This window comes from Anguilla anguilla, chromosome 10 (genome assembly GCF_013347855.1).
Source record: "Anguilla anguilla isolate fAngAng1 chromosome 10, fAngAng1.pri, whole genome shotgun sequence".
In the NCBI taxonomy this organism is placed as follows: Eukaryota; Metazoa; Chordata; class Actinopteri; order Anguilliformes; family Anguillidae; genus Anguilla; species Anguilla anguilla.
The window spans coordinates 16306350-16325449 of record NC_049210.1 but is presented as its reverse complement, the minus strand read 5'-3'; the positions used below and the strand labels follow the sequence as shown (position 1 = coordinate 16325449).

General features: G+C 45.1%; 1 protein-coding gene across 3 annotated transcripts; it reads right to left on the bottom strand.

Moving 5' to 3' along the window:
• Positions 1–18: 18 nt before the first annotated feature.
• pkn3 (protein kinase N3) lies at positions 19–15890 on the bottom strand. 3 transcript variants are annotated; one of them, XM_035379341.1, is made up of 22 exons: positions 15622–15890; positions 12703–12979; positions 11866–12020; positions 10004–10133; positions 9160–9314; positions 7996–8206; positions 7500–7682; positions 7296–7405; positions 6675–6818; positions 6450–6525; positions 6120–6306; positions 5694–5820; positions 5398–5459; positions 5144–5213; positions 4903–4994; positions 4449–4625; positions 3785–3847; positions 3610–3686; positions 3349–3491; positions 3111–3218; positions 2730–2810; positions 19–1840 (listed from the first exon to the last, which is right to left on the bottom strand). In XM_035379341.1, the coding sequence occupies exons 1-22, from the start codon at positions 15640–15642 to the stop codon at positions 1640–1642; spliced, it is 2850 nt and encodes a 949-aa protein (XP_035235232.1). In that variant the 5' UTR covers positions 15643–15890; the 3' UTR covers positions 19–1639. The 3 variants fall into 3 exon arrangements, with proteins under 3 accessions (XP_035235232.1, XP_035235233.1, XP_035235234.1); XM_035379342.1 differs by having other exon boundaries at positions 9160–9311; XM_035379343.1 differs by lacking the exons at positions 11866–12020; positions 12703–12979; positions 15622–15890 and adding an exon at positions 10785–11170.
• Positions 15891–19100: the final 3210 nt, after the last annotated feature.

Genomic DNA, 19100 nt, shown 5'->3' with positions numbered 1-19100 from the left:
ATTTACCTACAAAATAAGAACTTTAGTGAGAAAGATATTTATTAATATTTTTCATATGTAGACAGAAGGGACAGAATAAAACAATCTCACCTACAATTATAATGGCATGTTTTTTCCTATTTCACAGTATAAATTATAATTCAGTAGTAAATCACATACGTATACATACAACAGAGCACACTTCATTGGCAGCAACATTTTCAAGTGATTTCAAAGGAATGCAAAATTAAACTTCACGGACAGTAGCTTCACTGGAACTTAAAACCTCTCGTCATCTCAGAGTCTTGGAAGACGATTGTGATTGCATTCAGGTACTATCGGTATATGGGGCAGTTCAGGACAGAGAGATCGACAAGCTAATGGCTGTTTGTAACAGTGCAATAACAGCTTTTTCTAGGAAGCACAAAGCAGCTCTTACAGAAGAGAAATAAAGAGCTAAGCTATCAGTTAAATGCTATCAAAAGCTATGACTATCAGACATTCAATTTTATCTTGTGTTTCATAGATTTGTCTTGATCTGACTTTTGATTACCTTAACTGATTTAGTGTTCGTTCCCGCAGCAATTTATCAGTGTCAAAGAACTGTATCATTCTTATGCAAATGTACTGTTCATATTCTCCTACTACAGCAGAGGCACTTCTCAACACTCAAGTCACGCAGATGCTAATTGCAACATTAAGGGCCAGTTTCACAGACACAGATTAAACATAGGCCTACACCACATTCAATTTTGAATGGAGATTCTCCATACAAAACTCAATTTAGCCCAGGACTAAGCTGAATCTGTGTCCATGAAACTGGCCCTAAGGGTGTTTGGGGAGACAGTACAGTCATTCAAAGAAAAATCTTATAATACCAGGAGGTCTTTGGGAGAAAGAACAAGCTAAAAAAGTTTTCCTCACTGAGTATATTGGCACATTCTGGCTTTTTGTTTTGGGACACAATGATTTCACTGTACAGACATTTAAGACACAACACATAATTGCTGCGAGTAGTATGAAGGATTTAGACAAGGAGGTTTGAAGGAGAAGTACACTGTGGTTACTATACCCAATGCCACTGGCAAGCATGGCTATGGAGTCATATCAATACCCCACCTCCAAGAAGAATTCCAAACAATCCACAAACGCGTAACAAGTTATTAGACGAAGATAGCAGGCATTACATACATCCAATCACTGGCCCCAGGAATACAAAAACAGCAAGTTAATAACAAAAAAAAAACACTTAAATCCACAAACGGGAAAACAAAACAAAACCATTAATGAGCCTCACTTTTCTCAGCAGAGCAATACATGGTGACGTTCACAGTGACAACCAAAGCCCTACACAGGGAAGGCAAAGTAGACGACCCCAGTGACCCCGGAGCCGTGCAGAGTCTTTATTAACCGGAAAGAGCCTGAAGCCACAGCATCAGCTGCTCCAGTTCGCTTCACCTGGAGAAACCTGGTCTCTAACCAGCCCGTTCTTAATTGTTTAACGCCAGCCAGCGCTCGGTCGATGGAAACCTATTGCGGAGGGAAGCGTGGCAGGGAGGGCTGGAGTTGTGCCGCGAGGGCGGAGCGGAGTCCTCAGAGTGGCCCCCCTGGAGTTTGTGGGGACGCCTGGCGCCGGGTCTGCCCTGGGGGTGTGGGGGGGTCAGTGCAGCATGGAGAAATCAAAGTCCGCGAAGACCTGCTGCTGCTCGGGGGTGAGGAAGCACGGAGTCTGGGGGGGCGTCAGGACGGGCTTCAGCCGCGTGAACTCCTCGTCAAAGTTACTCACGTCCCCGGACCCCTTGATGGAGGGCAGGAACGGGGGCTTGACTTTTTTGGCCAGCAGGGCGTCCCAGTCGATGCCCTGTTCGGAAAAGCAAACAAAAACTTACAGGATGCCGTTTATTTCTCTCTTCCTCTAAATCCAAGATGGAAGGATAGGAGTCATTTATTACAAGGAGGAATCTAGCCAGTAAAATTTCCCATACACTGGGGCCATTGTCCCCTTAAATTCTCAGGGCAACGATGGATTCAAGCTTCACCCTGCTGTCTCAGAATCAAGTTTTTGTGAAGAAGCTATACACTTTTTTGGTCAAAACAAGTCTCTTCTGCCAAATGACTTCACATTTACCATCCATTATGCAATTCTACAGATGACTCATTTTGGTTCTCAACAACATTCACCCTGTGCACAGTCAAAGAAAAGGTCTCCACTAAGGAAGTGGTTAAGCAATGTACAATCCACCACATCCCTTTAATTGCACATAAGCCCGTATTCAATCAACATTATTTGTTGACTTTGACCTACACTAATAAATGTAAGTATTACACTTTTCCTTCACAAACTCAATTTGGCGAGCTAATGTTGTTCAACTCGCCACACCGTTTTCATGAAGACTAAAGACAATTCTTACTTTCAGCTGTTAGGTTATAGACAAATGTTGATTGAATCCCAGCCGTGAACATTCTGAACTAGATACTGATTTCTCGACCTGTGATTCAAAGATGAGTATTACCATTTTCCTGAATGCTCTGAAAATCTGACAGAACATCTTTCATTTTCAAAACTAGCTCTAATCTCAGGATCTTCTGTATTAGTACGGTTATGAGTGAAGTGTTGGCTTGAAAGGCCAATTTCCACCCGTACCTTTCTGGCTGATTTCAATCTAATGTGCAATGACCTCCACAATGAAGAATGCTGATAACAGTAAGAAGACAGAGCAAAAGGAAGGGATGGGGAATTAAACAAATACCTGATAAAATTTCTGTTTCTTAACCTCGTTGGCGTCCTGCTCCCCCGCTCCAAGCCTCTTCTCCGGGTTCTTCCTCAGCAGCTGCAGTTAAGGAAAAGTGCAGGCAAGGCACAGTCAGGCTTCAGTGCTCACAGGCTGGGTTAAACGAGGCCAGCCGAGCTGCTTCAGGAGGATTAAGCCATTCACTGTAGCAAGACTCTGCACTGCGCCGACAGGGTGTGTATATCACATGGATTATACTACACGCCACATCAAAATGAATTAAAAACAGAATGTTCTGCAAAGTACCTTACTCGTCCCAAGAATATCAATGATGGATGTGTGTGTGTGCGTGTGTGTTTGTTTATGTACATGTGCGGGGGATGGGGAACACTTTTTTACCTTTTGGATGATGGAGATGGATTCTGGTGACAGAAACCTGGGGTATCGCACTTCGTCATTTACAATGCTGTCAAACACCTCCTCCTCATCATCGCCTGGGAAGGGAGACTGACACAGACCATGGCGGGGAGGCTTTGTTAACTCTTCTGGTACAACCCATGCCTCGTTTCAATCCACAGAACGTGACGCGTGAGAAAAAAAACAGCAAAATATCCAACGCACTCTCACGCCAACTGACCTCTCCCACCAGCATCTCGTATATGAGCACGCCCATCCCCCACCAGTCCACGGCGCGGGTGTAGTTGTTGTCGGTCAGGACCTCGGGGGCCAGGAACTCTGGGGTGCCGCAGAATGTGGAAGTCCGGTCACCGTGGCCCATCCCTACACATGGAGAGGGCGATGGAACACAGCTGCCAGAATTCCAACAACAGAACCCCAGGGGCCAGAGCCCACCCACTTCAGAAGGAAACACTCAGGGGCCAGACCACCACCCTCTTACCTTCTTTGCAAAGCCCAAAGTCCGCAATTCGTACATAGCCGTCAGCATCCATCAACAGGTTGTCTAGCTTCAAATCCCTATTTTAAAACACAGGAAAGGGAAATTAATTTCTGAATGCCAAGTACTGGCCTGTATTGACTATTACAGAGCCTTATTTAGTTTAGTGGTTACTCACCGATAAACTATTTTGTTCTGGTGCAGAAACTCCAGACCTAGCAAAACGCAGGCAGCATAGAACCTGCAACAAGCACAAGACACAACCCATTACAAACAGGTATGGCCAGATCTGATAAAAAGACTCCCTGGAGAGACAATACAACCAGTTTCTTCAAATAGCAGGAGCAGGACCTCAGTACAGTCATGCACACCATAGTTTGTAACTGAATCCTGATCATATTCTAGCTGGGAGTTCCACAGGGGTGACATCACGGCCCCCTGTGTTGGCCAGGGAGGGAGGGTTTCAGCCAGCAGGATGTCCCTGCCTTATCTTTAAGTAGCGACTCCACTGGTGGATTATATTCATACATACATGGTGGATGCAATTTTATATCAGTTAACCAAAAACCAGTTAACCCATAACATCATACAGTACAAAACGGTGCAAGAAGTGAAAAACAATAGTGCAATATGCCTTTAGGAATGCTGTGTGACAAAAAAATTAAAGCAATGGAAAAAGTCTCTTATTGTATGATAAAATATCTCTGGAATAAAGCAAGCACAAGAAAGCAAGTCAGTTAGTCAGTCAGCAAATAAGTAGGTCAGTAACAGCCCGCCACACCTGCTTCCCAGGATAGTGTTTCTCTACAGTGTGTAGGGTGTGAGAGGGAGCAGGGCCGCACCTGGCCTGGGCCTCGGAGAAGACGTCGTTGTGGATGTGGATCATGAGGTCGCCCCCGGGGGAATACTCCATGACGAAACACACGTGCTCGGCCGTCTGGAAGCAGCCGTGCAGGTTCACCAGGAAGGGGTGCCTCGCTGCGTTGATGGCCTCAAATATCCTCTTCTCGCACATCAAGCTGGGATTCACAGGCACACAAACACTTGAGGGGGATGCATCCCAGTTTAATCACACATCAGACAGATCTCATTTAACTCCTCTCAGAAGAGCGCTCACAGCACAATTCATAGTTACGAGAAAAATATGGCAATGTAGACAAACATCTCCAGGAATAAAACTGTTATTTTAGGGCCCATGAGAAAAGAAGAATAAATTGAAAGTACGTGAAACACCAGCCACGCTATAAAGATTTGAATAGTTTCCCTAGGTTGGGAAGATGCTTTCTGATGACTAACCTGTCCACCTCATCGCGGGTCACGATGTCTCCCTTCTTCAGGGCTTTTATAGCGTACAGCTTTCCCGACTTTTTATATTCAGCAAGCAGGACCTGGGTGAAAATGGAAGGGGAAGATTTATGATTCGATGCCTGAACAGATGTTGTGGGTGAGGGTGGGGAGGGTTGATGAGAACAGTCTGTCACCACGTCCGAAACAGTTCGTGGGGGTTGGGGGGGGGGGGGGTGTTAAATGACAGTACCTTTCCAAAGTGCCCTCTTCCCAGCACTGAGATGCAGTGGAAATCCTCCATCTGCACTCCTGCCTTCTCCCTGATAAGATTAAACAGTGATAAAGATAGAGACAGAGAAGGTGTAAATATAATTAACACTGGGCTCAATGGAAGGACTTTATCTAGAAGGAGAATGAACCGGAAAGCAGCCAGAGCATTATGAGTGTGTGTGTGTGTGTGTGTGTGTGTGTGTGTGTGTAGGTGTGTGTGTGAAAAGTACTTACGAAGGTATGGACCAAGACGGCTGCTTATCCTTTTTCTCCACTGTGCGATTCGTCTTGGTGGACTGAAAAGAAGCCAGAAGAGTCTCAGGTGATGGATGAAAGACATCCACACCCTGCGATCTGCACGCTCTACTTTTACCAATATATATTTACAGGAGGACAAAGCACGATGGACTGTGTGACCAGTCTAAGGGATTGATACCTTACAGAATGACAGGCAGGATGACCAATGGATAAGCAATGTTTCCATGACAACTACATATGCAGTATGTCGTATGAATTCACTGGAGATATACCATGTTTGCCAGGGGTGCGTCTGGGGGCGCTAACGAGGGCACGTCCAGGGTAGCTTTGCCCATGTTGAGGCGCGGGGGCTTGACTGGCCGCTCGTCGCTGAAGTTCAGCTTGATCACCGTTTGCTCTCTGCAGTGAAACGCGGGGGTGGGTGGGGGGAGGGGATCTGTCAGCGGGGTTACCACTCAACATCACATATTTTCCATGACATTTCAATTACGTTTATCACAGGGAAAAATGTCAGGCTGTTTGTTTGTCAAGGGTTGGTTGATAACTCCAGGAAAAGCAGGCCAGGTTCAAAATGGAAACAGTCACTTTTCCAGACACATTTGCACATCACTTTTATCATGATATCAGATATTTAAAAGAAAATTGTTCCCAAGAAAATCGGACTACAAAAGATCCAACAACAATTTCAGTCGTCTCACCCTCCCGGTGGGGGGGTCATCACCGCCTTCTCCAGGGAGGGGGGCGAGGTGACGTCGGGGTCAGAGGCGGCGGAGAGGGGCGGGCTCATGGCCGTCATGGAGCTGCAGGGGGGCAGCATGTTCATCATCAAGCGCCACCATGTGGTGAAGTTCATGTTCATCTGGGCAGCCCGCAGGAAGTCCTTCCCTGAGAAAGCAGGAAGTAAGCGGACGAATTAAAGACTCCAAAAATCGCCGCAAATAAACACTTAGAAAAGAACCCGAGCTTCAGTTCTATAGATTTCAATGAACAAGGCACATGGTAAAGAGATAGAACAGTAGCTAGGCTACCTTTCTCTTTGGGGAAAATGCGCTTCTGTCGTTGGAGTTTTGGGTGCCGCTCAATAACTGGGTTGACAAAGGTCACCTGTGAGTCACAATTAAAGTAACAGTATTTTTATAAAACATAAATAATCATTTCCTCAAATAAACTAACAAGCCTTAGTCATTTTATGACTGAAGCATTGTTCCACTGTAAGGATTTGGATTATGGGTGTGGCCTAATGATCCACTTACCTCAGCGAAGAGCATGCCCTGGGGCTCCAGATACAGGCACATGCCGTGCCGCTGGTTGTCCAGGAAGTCCTCGAGGCGCAGAAACTTAACAGCACAGAGAGCCCTCCAGTCCCTCCAGTACACCCCGATCTCCAGCTCCCGGGACTGCAGGGGTCAGGGGTCAAATGCAGGTCATTCAGCAGGGCGTACGCATTCGGTAGGCCCAAACTTTTTTGCTCTGACTTTGCTCTCTGCGAGACAGGGAAGGTCGTATTACGTCTTATTATCGGCCTTTGTGAGCATTTAATTCTGCTGATTAAACAAGGACAAGAGTGACACGATAGCTTCTGCCATCTGCTTCTGTCCTTGCCATCACTTCCTATGTCAGTTTTAAGGCCAGGCACAAGTTTGGGGCATAGCACAGTATTACTAGGCGGAACTACATTATATACATGGATATGGAGTGATGAGACTGGTCCCCTGTTGCCATCACAACACCAAAGAGGAATACCTTCAGAGAATCATTGAAAATCATGTGAAGACGAATAAGGATAAAAGACAGCATATTAAACGTAACTTTGAAAAGTCTTAACATTCAAAGGCCTTCTGGGTAGCAATCAGAAGAAGAGGAGGATTACCCACCCGCTCCAGTTCAATGCAAAAGCTCTGGTCCCACGCCTGATTGCTGAGGGGCCTCCAGTTGGTGCGTCCCACCATCTTGTTGTCCAGCTTCAGCACTGCGCTGATCTCCACTGACAGGCAGGAGGAAACAAACAGCAGGGCGTTACCACACCACAGGTCTGACCTGCAGGGAAAGCTGGAGTACGGAGTCACGTCGCTGCTCACCGGAAACCTCCTCCGCCTTGCTGAGTTTGCTGTTGGTGCTGCGACCGGACAGCCCCGTCCGCACCTTCAAGGACTTGGCCTCCGAGGGGCTCCCGGGTGCCGTGGAAACTCCGGTTACCCGGCAACGACCTGGCACCGATTCCAGCAGGTCCTGGCAGCCCATCAGCCTCACTTCCAGCCTGCCTGCAAATTAAAATCAGGCCTACACATCTCTGTCCCAGGCTACAGCGGCTATATGTAGCCACAGCGTACCGGTGAACCAGGCAGACCAGTAATGGATCAGCTATTCCTGTGTATAATACTGCACCAGCAACGTATAGCTCTGTTACAGTGTATCCAGCCTGCAAATCAAGCGATTAAAGCTCTGTAGCCATTAACCTTTTGTGCAGCGCTAGCATATAAAAGCAATTTACTAGATGAACGGGTAAGGGGTTTTACTACAAATTAGGGGTACCACTGCTCCCCTCCCCTTCTGAGACGTCAGCCACAGCGTTACCTGTGAGGGAGGAGGGCTTGAGGAAGGAGGACGAGGAGGAGGAGCGCAGGCGGTTGCGCTGGAAGCCCAGGGAGGGCGAGGTGCCCAGGGACAGCTCCTCCTTGATGGCGGCCCGTTTGGGGTGGTCCTGGGGCAGCTCGTTGAGGCGCTGCTCCAGGGACAGGCGCAGCAGGTCCAGCTTCTGAGAGGACTCCTGCAGCCGGGCCTGGGCCTAATGGAGGACACGCAATGACGCACCGGTGACTTTACAGCAGCGAGCGCGTCTGCACGGCCATAGCGGACCCCCGTCACATCCGCAGTGAACCCCCGTCACATCCGATGAACCCCCGTCACATCCGCAGTGAACCCCCGTCACATCCGCAATGAACCCCCGTCACATCCACACTGAACCCCCACAGTGAACCCCCGTCACATCCACACTGAACCCCCACAGTGAACCCCCGTCACATCCACTCTGAACCTCCATCACATCCAGACTGAAATCCAGACTGAATCCCCATCACATCCACACTGAACCCCCGTCAAATCTACAATGAACCCCCGTCACATCCACAGTCAACCCCCATCACATCTACAGTCAACCCCTGTCACATCCACTTCACCTCGACCAGTTTCAAATCTGAGAATCGCGGTTAATGATTTCTCTACCATACTGCCCCCCCCCTCCCGTAGGGCATACAATTGCAAATCTGATTCTGTACAAAAACTCCAAAGTCTTAGTTTTTTTTGCTGTCTTTATAATGCTGAAATTCTTCATACAATACGATACTTTGGGAACCCAAAGCTTTTTCATAGTGCTGTTATGAAAGCCCACCCAATCCCATTACACTTAAACCCTCTGGGTGAGACAGCACAGCAAACGGGACTTCCTTCCCTCTTCCCATTAAATGCCTTTTCCACATTATTTATTTATTAGTAGGGGTTCCTACTCAGGACAAGTTGCGTCACTTATGCTGACATAGCTGACTAATGATATTTAGTACACTGTACATGCAGTTCAAGGGCGTAAACAGGCCCAGAGCGGATCTAGCGGCCTGCTGGAAACAGGCTTGCCTCCCTACCCAGGACGCCACTGATGCTTTTCGCAGGGTATTCCATGTTGTTTATTTCCCTGACTCTGCTGCCCTTCGGTCTACCCCCCGCCATCGCCCCCAGGGCCCCCACCTCTGCCAGCGCGCGTCTGTCCTGCACCCTGCGGCCTCCCAGCTGCTTCACCACGTTCTTGGCCCCCTCCGCCACGGCCGCCTCGATCCTGAGGTGGTGCCGCAGCTCCGCCACCCTCAGCTCCAGGGGACTGATGGTCTCAGCGGGACGCGCTGCTGGGTCACGCAAGCACACACGCGCACGCACACACACATGCACAGACACGCGCACATACATGCATACACGCACGCAGGCAAACACACACACAGGCACACACGCGGGGAGGCACATGCGCACCCACAAACACACGCACATGCGCACACACACGCGCAGGCACACGTGCACGCACATGCACAAACACAAACACAAACACATACACACATCATTAACTGTACAGGTCAGTACAACAAGCATAGACAGACACATGAAAACAAACCAACACACAGTATGCAGAGTACGGACATAACATTTTTGCAGCGCATGAACGCACACATACACACAGGAAAATTAAAACAAAGGGGGGCCTCCCCAGACCAACAGAGGATAGCGCATCAACCAGGACTGTGTGATACACCCAGGGAATTGGTATAACGACTAAATTGGGGAGAAAATGGCAAAAAAAAATAATAATAAATTTAAACAAAGGAAAACAACCAGTCCATTTGGAAATTCTGAAATTCAGGATACGACATACAGGCGTGCGCAAAGAATTTGCACAAAAATAGCAGGACCGTAGCAGGACAGAAGTGAAAGGAAAGGCAGCCAACCCCCTCCTCACCCCCTCCCCCCTCCCCCCTCCCCCACCACAGGACACACAGGGGGCATCTGAAGCACACCTCTGCCCTCTGTGCCACGCTGCCCTCACCTTCAGCATGGCTCTCCTCCCGGTCGCCCTCACCCGCCTGCGTGACTTTGATGATCTGCATGCGGATCAGCTCGATCTTTGTCCGGCTGTCCTGCAGCATCTGCTGGGCTGTGGACAGCATCTTCCGGTCCTGGTGGAGAGGTAAGGGGTGGGGGGGGGGGGGTTACTGAGAGCTCATGGTCAATTAGTTCACACCTGGATTGATACAAAAAAAACAAAAAAAACAATGCTCTCCCAACTGAACCAATAAGCACTGCTGAAAACAAACAACAGCAGCAGCAGTAACAACAACAGCAAAAACAACAGCAACAACAGTAAGAAACAACAGCAATAACAGCAAAAAAAAAAAAAAAAACACAAAAAGATAACAGCAAAAAAACAGCAGCAATAACAGCAAAAAAAAAAAAAAAAACACAAAAAGATAACAGCAAAAAAACAGCAGCAACAACAGCAAAAAAAAAAACAACAGCAAAAACAACTGCAAGAGCCACAAAGAAAGCAGCCTTCCAGTACACAGGGCAGATACGTGCACCTTGTTAGCTATGAAGGGCTCAATCTATCACGAGAGCGGGGAAACTTTTACATGCATTATTAATCCCCCGTGCACTTGGTGCAGGAGGCCTCTCTCCTCCTCTTCCGCCCGGCCCATTAAAAAAATTAAACCCCGATGTGGAGCAAGGTGCCGGGACGTGGCTGCAACGCACAGCCAGGTAAAAAAAGAAAAAAAGAAAAGAAAAAAAACTGCAGGACCCAGCAATCCGCGAGAACAGTGTCAACTAACCCGAGCGTGCCGTCCTTGCTGAATAAGGGCTAATCTGTCATCCTGTAAACTGCAGTGGATGTTCTCACGTTGCTCTCCGCCACCTTCGCTATCCTTGAAGCGCAGAGCAAGTCCTCCCTGCGGTTGTCAAAGCGGTCTGGGTTCCGCGGACGGCTCCCTTTTTTTTTTGCCCGGTGCGAGAGAAGCCCCGGCGGCCCGCCTGCTCACTTCACACCCCCCCGGTCTGCCCCCTGTGGTCCATCACAGCCTCCGAGCTGCTCTCGCGCTCTCCCCCTTCCCTGCGGCGCGCGGGTCTGCATCGCCTGCCACGTAATTCCGCCGGCCCGGAATCGCTCTCTCGCGCCTCTCTCTTATCGCTCTGTCCCTGACTCGGTCTCCTGCTCCCTCCCCCCCTCTCTCTCTCTCTCTCGCTCTCTCTCTCCCTCACCCTCCCTCCCTCCCCGTTTCCCTCGCTCCCTGCGTCTCCCTGTGTTTACGGGTTTCCTGCTGGAGCGGCAGAGCTGCCTCTGCGCCAGCGCTGCTGCTAGCCTGAGCGCCGCCGCCCTGTCGGAGCTCCACATTGGCCGAGGCAGGAGCACATGCTCCTCCGCTGTCAGCGGCCCGAGACAAACGGCAGGCAGGGCAGGCAGCTCCGCTCAGAGGCTCGGGTCACGTAGGAGAGGGGAAGCGTAAATCACAGGTACGGGGCTTTCAGCAGCGGCTTCTTTACAGAGGACGCTTCGGATAGGCCGCGGCGCACGCACACCCCCACTCTCACCTCCCCCCTTCCCTTGAGCACAGTGAAAACAATGGCAAAAACAAGACCCTAGAAGAAGAATGCAGTCCCTGGTTGAGCAGTTTTAAAAATGCCTTTTAAATGAACAGCACAGCAATAACAGCTTATCGACAATGCACCATAATCTCTGAATGGCCGAGGAAGGCCATTCCTTTTGGGTGGAGGGGGAAAGTGGGGGTGGAGCTTTGCAATAGTCCAGGTCCTTGGCTTTAATCTTAGTACTGGGCCCAGTGAATAATTTTTTACAGTGATGCATAACAGCATTTTTTTTAATCCACATAAATTTAAAATAAAATGAGGGCCCACCTTGACGGAACTGCTAGCATAGGTCTGGATGATGGTCTCTGCTCCCTGCTTCACCTTGGTCTCAATGGCCAGCTGCTTTTTGAGGGTGTGGATCCGGCTGATCAGTGGAGTGGTCCTCTCCTCCCAGCGACAGGGGTCAGGAGAGGTCGGGTCATCTGGAACCGCATACGCAACAGGAATAATATGGAGGCAAGAGAAACAGTGTGTGTTTTATTTGTGACATTTAAGCACCCTTTAGCAGTTCTTTCATCAAGAAAGTGTTCAACATAGATATAAGGTTTTATATTTTTGTTATTCCTGAAATAATTACAATAATATAAAAACCTGAAAACAAGTTTTTATATTATGGTAATATATAAATATAAGTGTTTATAAGTTATGGTAACCACAAAGATAATTGTTTTTTAAAAAGCATGAGACTAAATAAATTTAGTTACAGTACATACCAGTAACATTTTTCATACAGGGCTAATGTACAAGACCATGAATTAGATGGTACTAATACTGATGGCAAAATGTTAACATAAGCAAACTGAGCAGAAACAATACTAGATTTCATGAGTCTTCAATGACATCAAGCTAGCGAGTTCAACAAAAAATGACTTATTTTGCAGTGTAAAAGAACAAATTCTTATTTTTAAAAGCTGGAAATTTTCATCATTTTTAAAAATCATTTTCTGTGATTGCAACAACAGTGTTATATCTGGCGATTTTCGATTACTTTCCGCCTTAAAAATACTTTAAAGTACTTTGACTCAGGTGCAAAACCGACAGGACCTTGATAACCAGGCCCTTCGCCGCCCCCGCCCCGTTAACGCCCCCGTCCCGTTAACGCACCCATCCGGGTCTCCTTCTCGAAAGCCACAGCTCGGGCGTTGAGTTCCTGCAGCTCCCAGTGCAGCTGCTCCAGCTTGCGGCTGGAGGCCTTCAGCTGCCCCTCCACGTCGGCCGCGTTCTTCCGGCTGGTGACTGCCCGCCGGAGCCTCTCCGCCGCCTCCTTGATCTTCAGCTCCCTCTGGATCTCCTGCCTGAGCAGCGTGCGCGCGTCCTCCAGCCGCTGCTGGTACTCCGGGTCCAGGATGTTGCCATCCGTTAGGCCTCTAAGGGCACTGCCCTGATGGGGTGAAGGTGGAGGGTTGAGAGTTGGGTCTATGTGTTATCATGCATTTAACTTTACTGTCAAGAATTTTTATTTCTAGATTCAGCCCCCCACCCCCTCCCCAATAAAATGGAAAAAAGAAAATATATTATATACTGGCAAACTCTCCACAAGTGTGTTCTTTATTTTCATTTACTTCATGTAATGGCTCTTTATCTAGAAATCAATATCAAAATGATTTTCCTAAAACGCTGATCTGTTTTCCCCTAGGTAAGCAAGTGTGCTCTTCAGCTTCTTTCCGTTTAGTTCATGCTATGGCTAATGCTAACACTTTTCAGGTGCCACATAACTACCGGTCCTACAGTGTACAGCGTGTCCTGTTTATTTCACAATGCTCTGGGGAGATGAATGGCAGAAAGGCAATTGTCGTGGAGCATTTAAGCAGGGTCCCACAGGAAACTAAATCCTGTGGATGTTAAGAAGCAGATAAACAGGCCTCCTCATATCTTTCTGAAGGCCATGACCAGTCACGTACAACTCCGATAATCCGCATCTTCCCTATCTTCAAAAACCCTTGGTTATTAAGTAATCTTCTAAAGAAAATTTAGGAAAGCAAAGGGAAAAAATTGAGAATGTCACACATTTAAAAAAAATAAATAAATAAAATCTCCCTAGTTTCAAATCACATCTCATATTTCTGCTTACAAACCAACAGTCTGACCTCACATCTGTTGTTACTTACCCTCAAAATGGGTTTGTAGTTTGGAAACAGGATTTAATAAGGGAAAATTTTCAAAAACAATCACATATGATCAAACTAATTCTAAGATTCTTGGATTCCAAAATGGTTTTAGCTAGTCTGTTGCTGGCCTATGGTTGGTCAAAACAGGTTAAGCGGGTGGCTAAACTGGTGTGGACAAGCTGACAGGCTGGTGAACAGCTAGGTCAACCAGCTAAAACCAAATAGAAGTGTCGTAAACACATTTTAAACTAGCCTGGAATTTCCTGCATTACTTTATTCTTCCTCTGTTACTGCTTACAAATTGGTAGTCTAAGCCATAATGATTATGGAGTATAGCAATAATAATAATAATAATAATAATAATAATAATAATAATAATAATCTGTTGTGTAGACTAATTATTTAGATTAAAATATTTTTGTTTTTGTTAATAAAATTTTTGATATAGGTATTTCTTCTAAACCACCTGAGGCAGTAGAAAAATTGTTCTCGCAAGGAAAAAAACAAGGAATTTGCGACTGAGAAACAAGGAACTAAAGAAGAGACAAGGAAAGCGTCGTTCTATAGTACGGATATTTTATTTTAGAGGCTTAAGTCTTGCGTTCGCAACAGCGTTGGGGGATTTTCCATTTTAATACAGGTGAAATGTACAATTGAATACAAGTGGCTGCACTTAATGCCATAGGTAATGAGAAATTGTCGAAGGGACTCGTGGCTGTTGCCCTCATTCAGCAGTAGTGAGAGAATGACTAGGCACTGGGCCAACCGGAAAATCTAGCCCATACCACACCTTGCTAGCCACTGTATTTCCAGACGGAAAGTTTGGAGCTAGGCTACATATATTTGCATTTAATTGAAATGTCGGCTCAATCAGTTATAAATCAGTTACAAGAAAACGACGGTAGTAAAATAATATATAAAATTACCTAGCATCATCTCTACAATGACCGATAAATTAAACGGTTTTATTTACAATGGTAGTGAAATAAAAACAATACAAACTCATTTTGTTCATATAATCGTTATGGAACACGGTGCAGGAGGTTATTGAGGTTTTTATTTGTTAGTTAGTGGTTTCTCCCCCTATTCCAAACAGTTTTTAAGAGAATAAAGTTACTGTAATTTTGTCTTCCAAATTTGAAATTGTTGCCTTCCTAATATAGTATATTTACAATTATATATTTTATAGCCTATCGTTTCAAAATATAAGACAATTAAGTATAACATTTGTTTCAGCTCGGAATTTAAACCAAGCGAGAAATGACGTTTCACCACAGTAAACAAATAAAAACGTGAATCATATTTTCCAGTTGCATTTAGTGGGGCACCCAAACCCTGTCTCCACGAAATAAAGAGCATACTGTTCTGCACCAACTGTACTGAAAATGGCCGTAAGTTAACGTACTACGTCCTGTCAATTTGTGGGATCTAGCTAGCATGTTCGTTGGCTAACGTTCGATAAACAAACTGCAGTCTCGTAGGTCGATGTTGATACCCAATAAGTTAAGACACCTCATTTCAACTAGAAACTATTTTGAGAATTTAGTTGCAAGTTAGCTTTGGCTGAAGAAATCGCCTTAGCCTACAGCTAGAAAACTAAATGATGTTGTCAGTAACTTTGCGTATAACACATTTAACGATTAGTTTTACCATTAGTGATAGCACTTGTGGTTTATCGGCCAACGATACGACCCTAACGACGTTAGATCGATCGCAAGACTACCGGTAGCTAGCTAGTCTAGCTACTTTTCTGTTGTTATCCCAGCCAACAACCGTATTAGCTGTATTCGTATTCGCTAAGATTAGGTTACTGTCAGTGCTTAATAGTAGGCGAAAAATTCACCCTTTTTAAAAAGCTGTCACCGTGGTTAGACAGCAACCAGAGGCTGGTTATGACTAGCTATATTGTGCTCACCTGTAGTGTTACCCCCGCCATGCAGATACCAGCTGAAGAGTAGAACACTTTGCTATGGTTTGTGTAGTTAAGAATCCGTCTGGCTAACTAAGCCAGTCAGCTGGAAATGTAGATATATATGGAACTAACTAGCTAATTAAATATAAGAGGAAACCTAAAATTAACAGCCATAACTGACGGCTAATTTTTCAGAAACATACAATCTGTAGGATGTCTCAATCTCGCACTACACCATTCAAACTGAAAATGCCCTTCTGCTTGAGTTTCAATGTTTTCCCCCTTTCCAATAGTTTGAATCTACTTTGACGCCTGCCTTCCCGGGTCGTTCATTGGCTCAATTTTATGTCAATCAGTTTTCCAACGTTTCCCATAGATAGAAAATCCGAATTTCCGATTAGGGAAAACAAACCAGAATTTGTTCGCTTATCAGGGCCACATGAAATATGTTTTAGATAACGAAATTCTATCGTGTGAACTATGAAAAAATATTTGCCATGCCACGTCAGTTGTTGGTTATTGATAAAGCTGTCTGTTGCCACACTACAAAATATTATCAAGCTTGGGTAGGGACCAAACACAGCCCAATAAAAATTTACTTCGACTTCTTGTATTTCTTTATTCATTCGACACAAAATGCGTTCAATCCAGCGGTAAATATTTCGTAATTTAAATAAATGCATCATGAATAGTCGTTAATAATGCATTAGCTTGGATACAGCCCACTGACTATTAGCCTATTCTCGAAATGCACCTGTTAACTTTGCAGCCACGTAGGCTACGTTATGTGCTCAAAAAAAGAAAAAAAGAAATCCACGGCGTAGCAGTTCTTTCAGTCACCAATAGATGACACCCTCTCTTTCTTTATGGTACAAACAGAACTGCTTTTGGTTGTAAGTTGTTGAAACTGCTCTGCAATATACTTTACTCTTTTTTTTTTTTTTTTTTTTTACATTTCAGACGTTTTGATAAATGTAACGGCCTTCATTTGGTCCTTTTATTTGGGACTGTGACATAATCTGAGAAATTGCTGTAATTTTGACACCTTCAAAAATTGCCCAAAATCAATTTCCTGTTATAATAACCGTCAAATTCCTCACTTCAATAAATTCTCTCCCTCCCTTAATCCACTCCCTTAATCCACTTTTTAATGTAAAAACTATTTTTACTTTTTTCCTATTCATTTTAGTTTTCTTTCGTAGATATGCCTGTTTTGATTAAAGTTCATTTTTTAAGGGAAAGTGTTTTGTACAAGCCCCTTTTTTATTTCACACACATTTCCCCCCCCCAGAGATTAAGTTCATGTTTGCTGCTTTTATTCTTTTTTTTTTGTGCAAAAAAAATAAATAAATAAATAATTTAAAAACTAGAATTGCCCTGACCCCAACACATGCATTCAGGTCCCCTGGAGTTTGGGTTAATACAATTTAGCCTCCTTTGTTAAAAAAAATAATAATAATAATAAACTAGCATTGGAACAGCAGAGAGAAGTTTGTTGGCTGGACCGCAACAGCGGGGCCAGCCCTACAAACGCGAATGTCTGTGACTGAGTGACGAAGTTACACCATTGGTCGGCCGAGCTATGAAGTTACACCATTGGTTGGCCGGTCCAGCCATATGCTAGGCTTAATTTGACCTGGTCTTGTTATTTTTGGCTGGACCGCAACAGCGGGGCCAGCCCTACAAACGCGAATGTTTGTGACTGAGTGATGAAGTTACACCATTGGTCTGCTGGAGAGGTCCAGCCATATAGCCTACTAGATTTTGACCTGGTCTTGTTACTATAGGCATTTAAATCTGAGATCAAAAAGTGGATTTGAGACAAAAGTACAAGCAAACCTTTCAAGGTATTTAAATGTGTACATATTTTTAACCATTTTACAGAAACGTCTATTTTTGTAATGACTCCCCCCATTTTCAGCTGTGCAATATTAACGGATATGAGAGCAGATTGGTCAAGCTGGTGTGTAGGATTGAATTGTGTCCTGTAGGTAGGCGAAGGCTGTCTTGTTGACTGCAGTGTAGGCCAGAGTCAGGACTTTTAACCTGTTTTGGGGGGTTTCTATCATCAGTCTCCTCTTCAGCGAGTGAAATTCATGTTCAATTGGAATTAAATCAGGTGACACACTTTTTCCCATTAATGAACGCTTTGGTTGCATAGGTAGTGCATTTGGGGTCATTGCCTTGCTGTAGGATGAAGCCCTGGCCGATGAGATTGGAAGTATTTCTTTGCACATATTCAGAGAAAATCTCTCTGTACACTTCTGAATTCTGATCTGGCCTTTTGATTCTTTCTTCTGATGAGATGTTTGCATCTTGCAGTGTGGCCTCTATAATTTGGCTCTCAAAAGTTTTTTGCATATGGTGGCTTGTGGCCTGCCCTCTGAAGACTGCTGGTGATGCCAGTGATTGTTGTATTAGGGTTTTTCTTCACAGCTCTTAGGATTTATCTGTCATCAACTACACTTGTCTTCCTTGGCCAACCTGTATGGTGTTTGTTTCTGAGTTCACCAGTGGTCTCTTTCTTTTTCAAGACTTTCCAAACTGCTGTACTTGATATTTCAAGTCTCTGTGCAATCTTTCTTAATGATTTATTCTACCCTCTCAGCTTACAGATGTTATTCAGCCATAGTTAGTCCTCTGGCCTTCATGATGGTATATGCCTCTGACTCCAAAAGCAAACTCCACAGAACAATGAAAAAAAGGCTAAAACCAAGACAAGTCATGCACTGATTTTTTATGTGTGATCAATCCATGCAAAAGGAAACACCTGAGCAGTTAATTCAGTCATCTTTCTTTTTAATTACTGAAAATGGGGGGGACACAACACCAAAACTGCTGTTTACGGGTTAAATGGTAAAACATAGTTTTGCTACATAATGTTTGGGACAAAGAACATAGACATATTTTTCTTAATCTGGTGCTGTACTCCACAATATAGATTAGTAATCAGTTCATATGTGGTTAAAATGCAGATTCTCAATTTTTATTGAAGGGTATTTTGATAACTTTTGGTTTCACTATGTAGAAATTACAGGAATCTTTATACCTAGCTGTTGCAACTTGCCCCTGGCAAATCAGAAAGTGCAAGTCTTGGCCTTCACACCACAAGTGTTGTCAGTTACTTGTGATAAAAGGTACACACACAGCTGCCAGAGTAACATGCTCCACCACCTGAGGTCAAGGGGCACAACAATAGCCTTTCTACAGGGGGTCCCTGGACATGCACAGATAGAATCCATGCAACCACCTACCCACACAAAATCTTTTCTTTACAATATTATCTTGTAAAAAAATTTATGATGGGGTCCCCTGCATGATAGGATCACTTAGGTAACTAGATCAGAAAAGGCTGAAAGACCCTGCTTTATAACAATGCTCCAGCAATTTTGGAATACTATGCCAGTAAATCCACCAGTAAAATCATGAGGTTTACTGCGCATATTCAATTTACTGACAATCGAGAAGGCGCGACGTCCTTC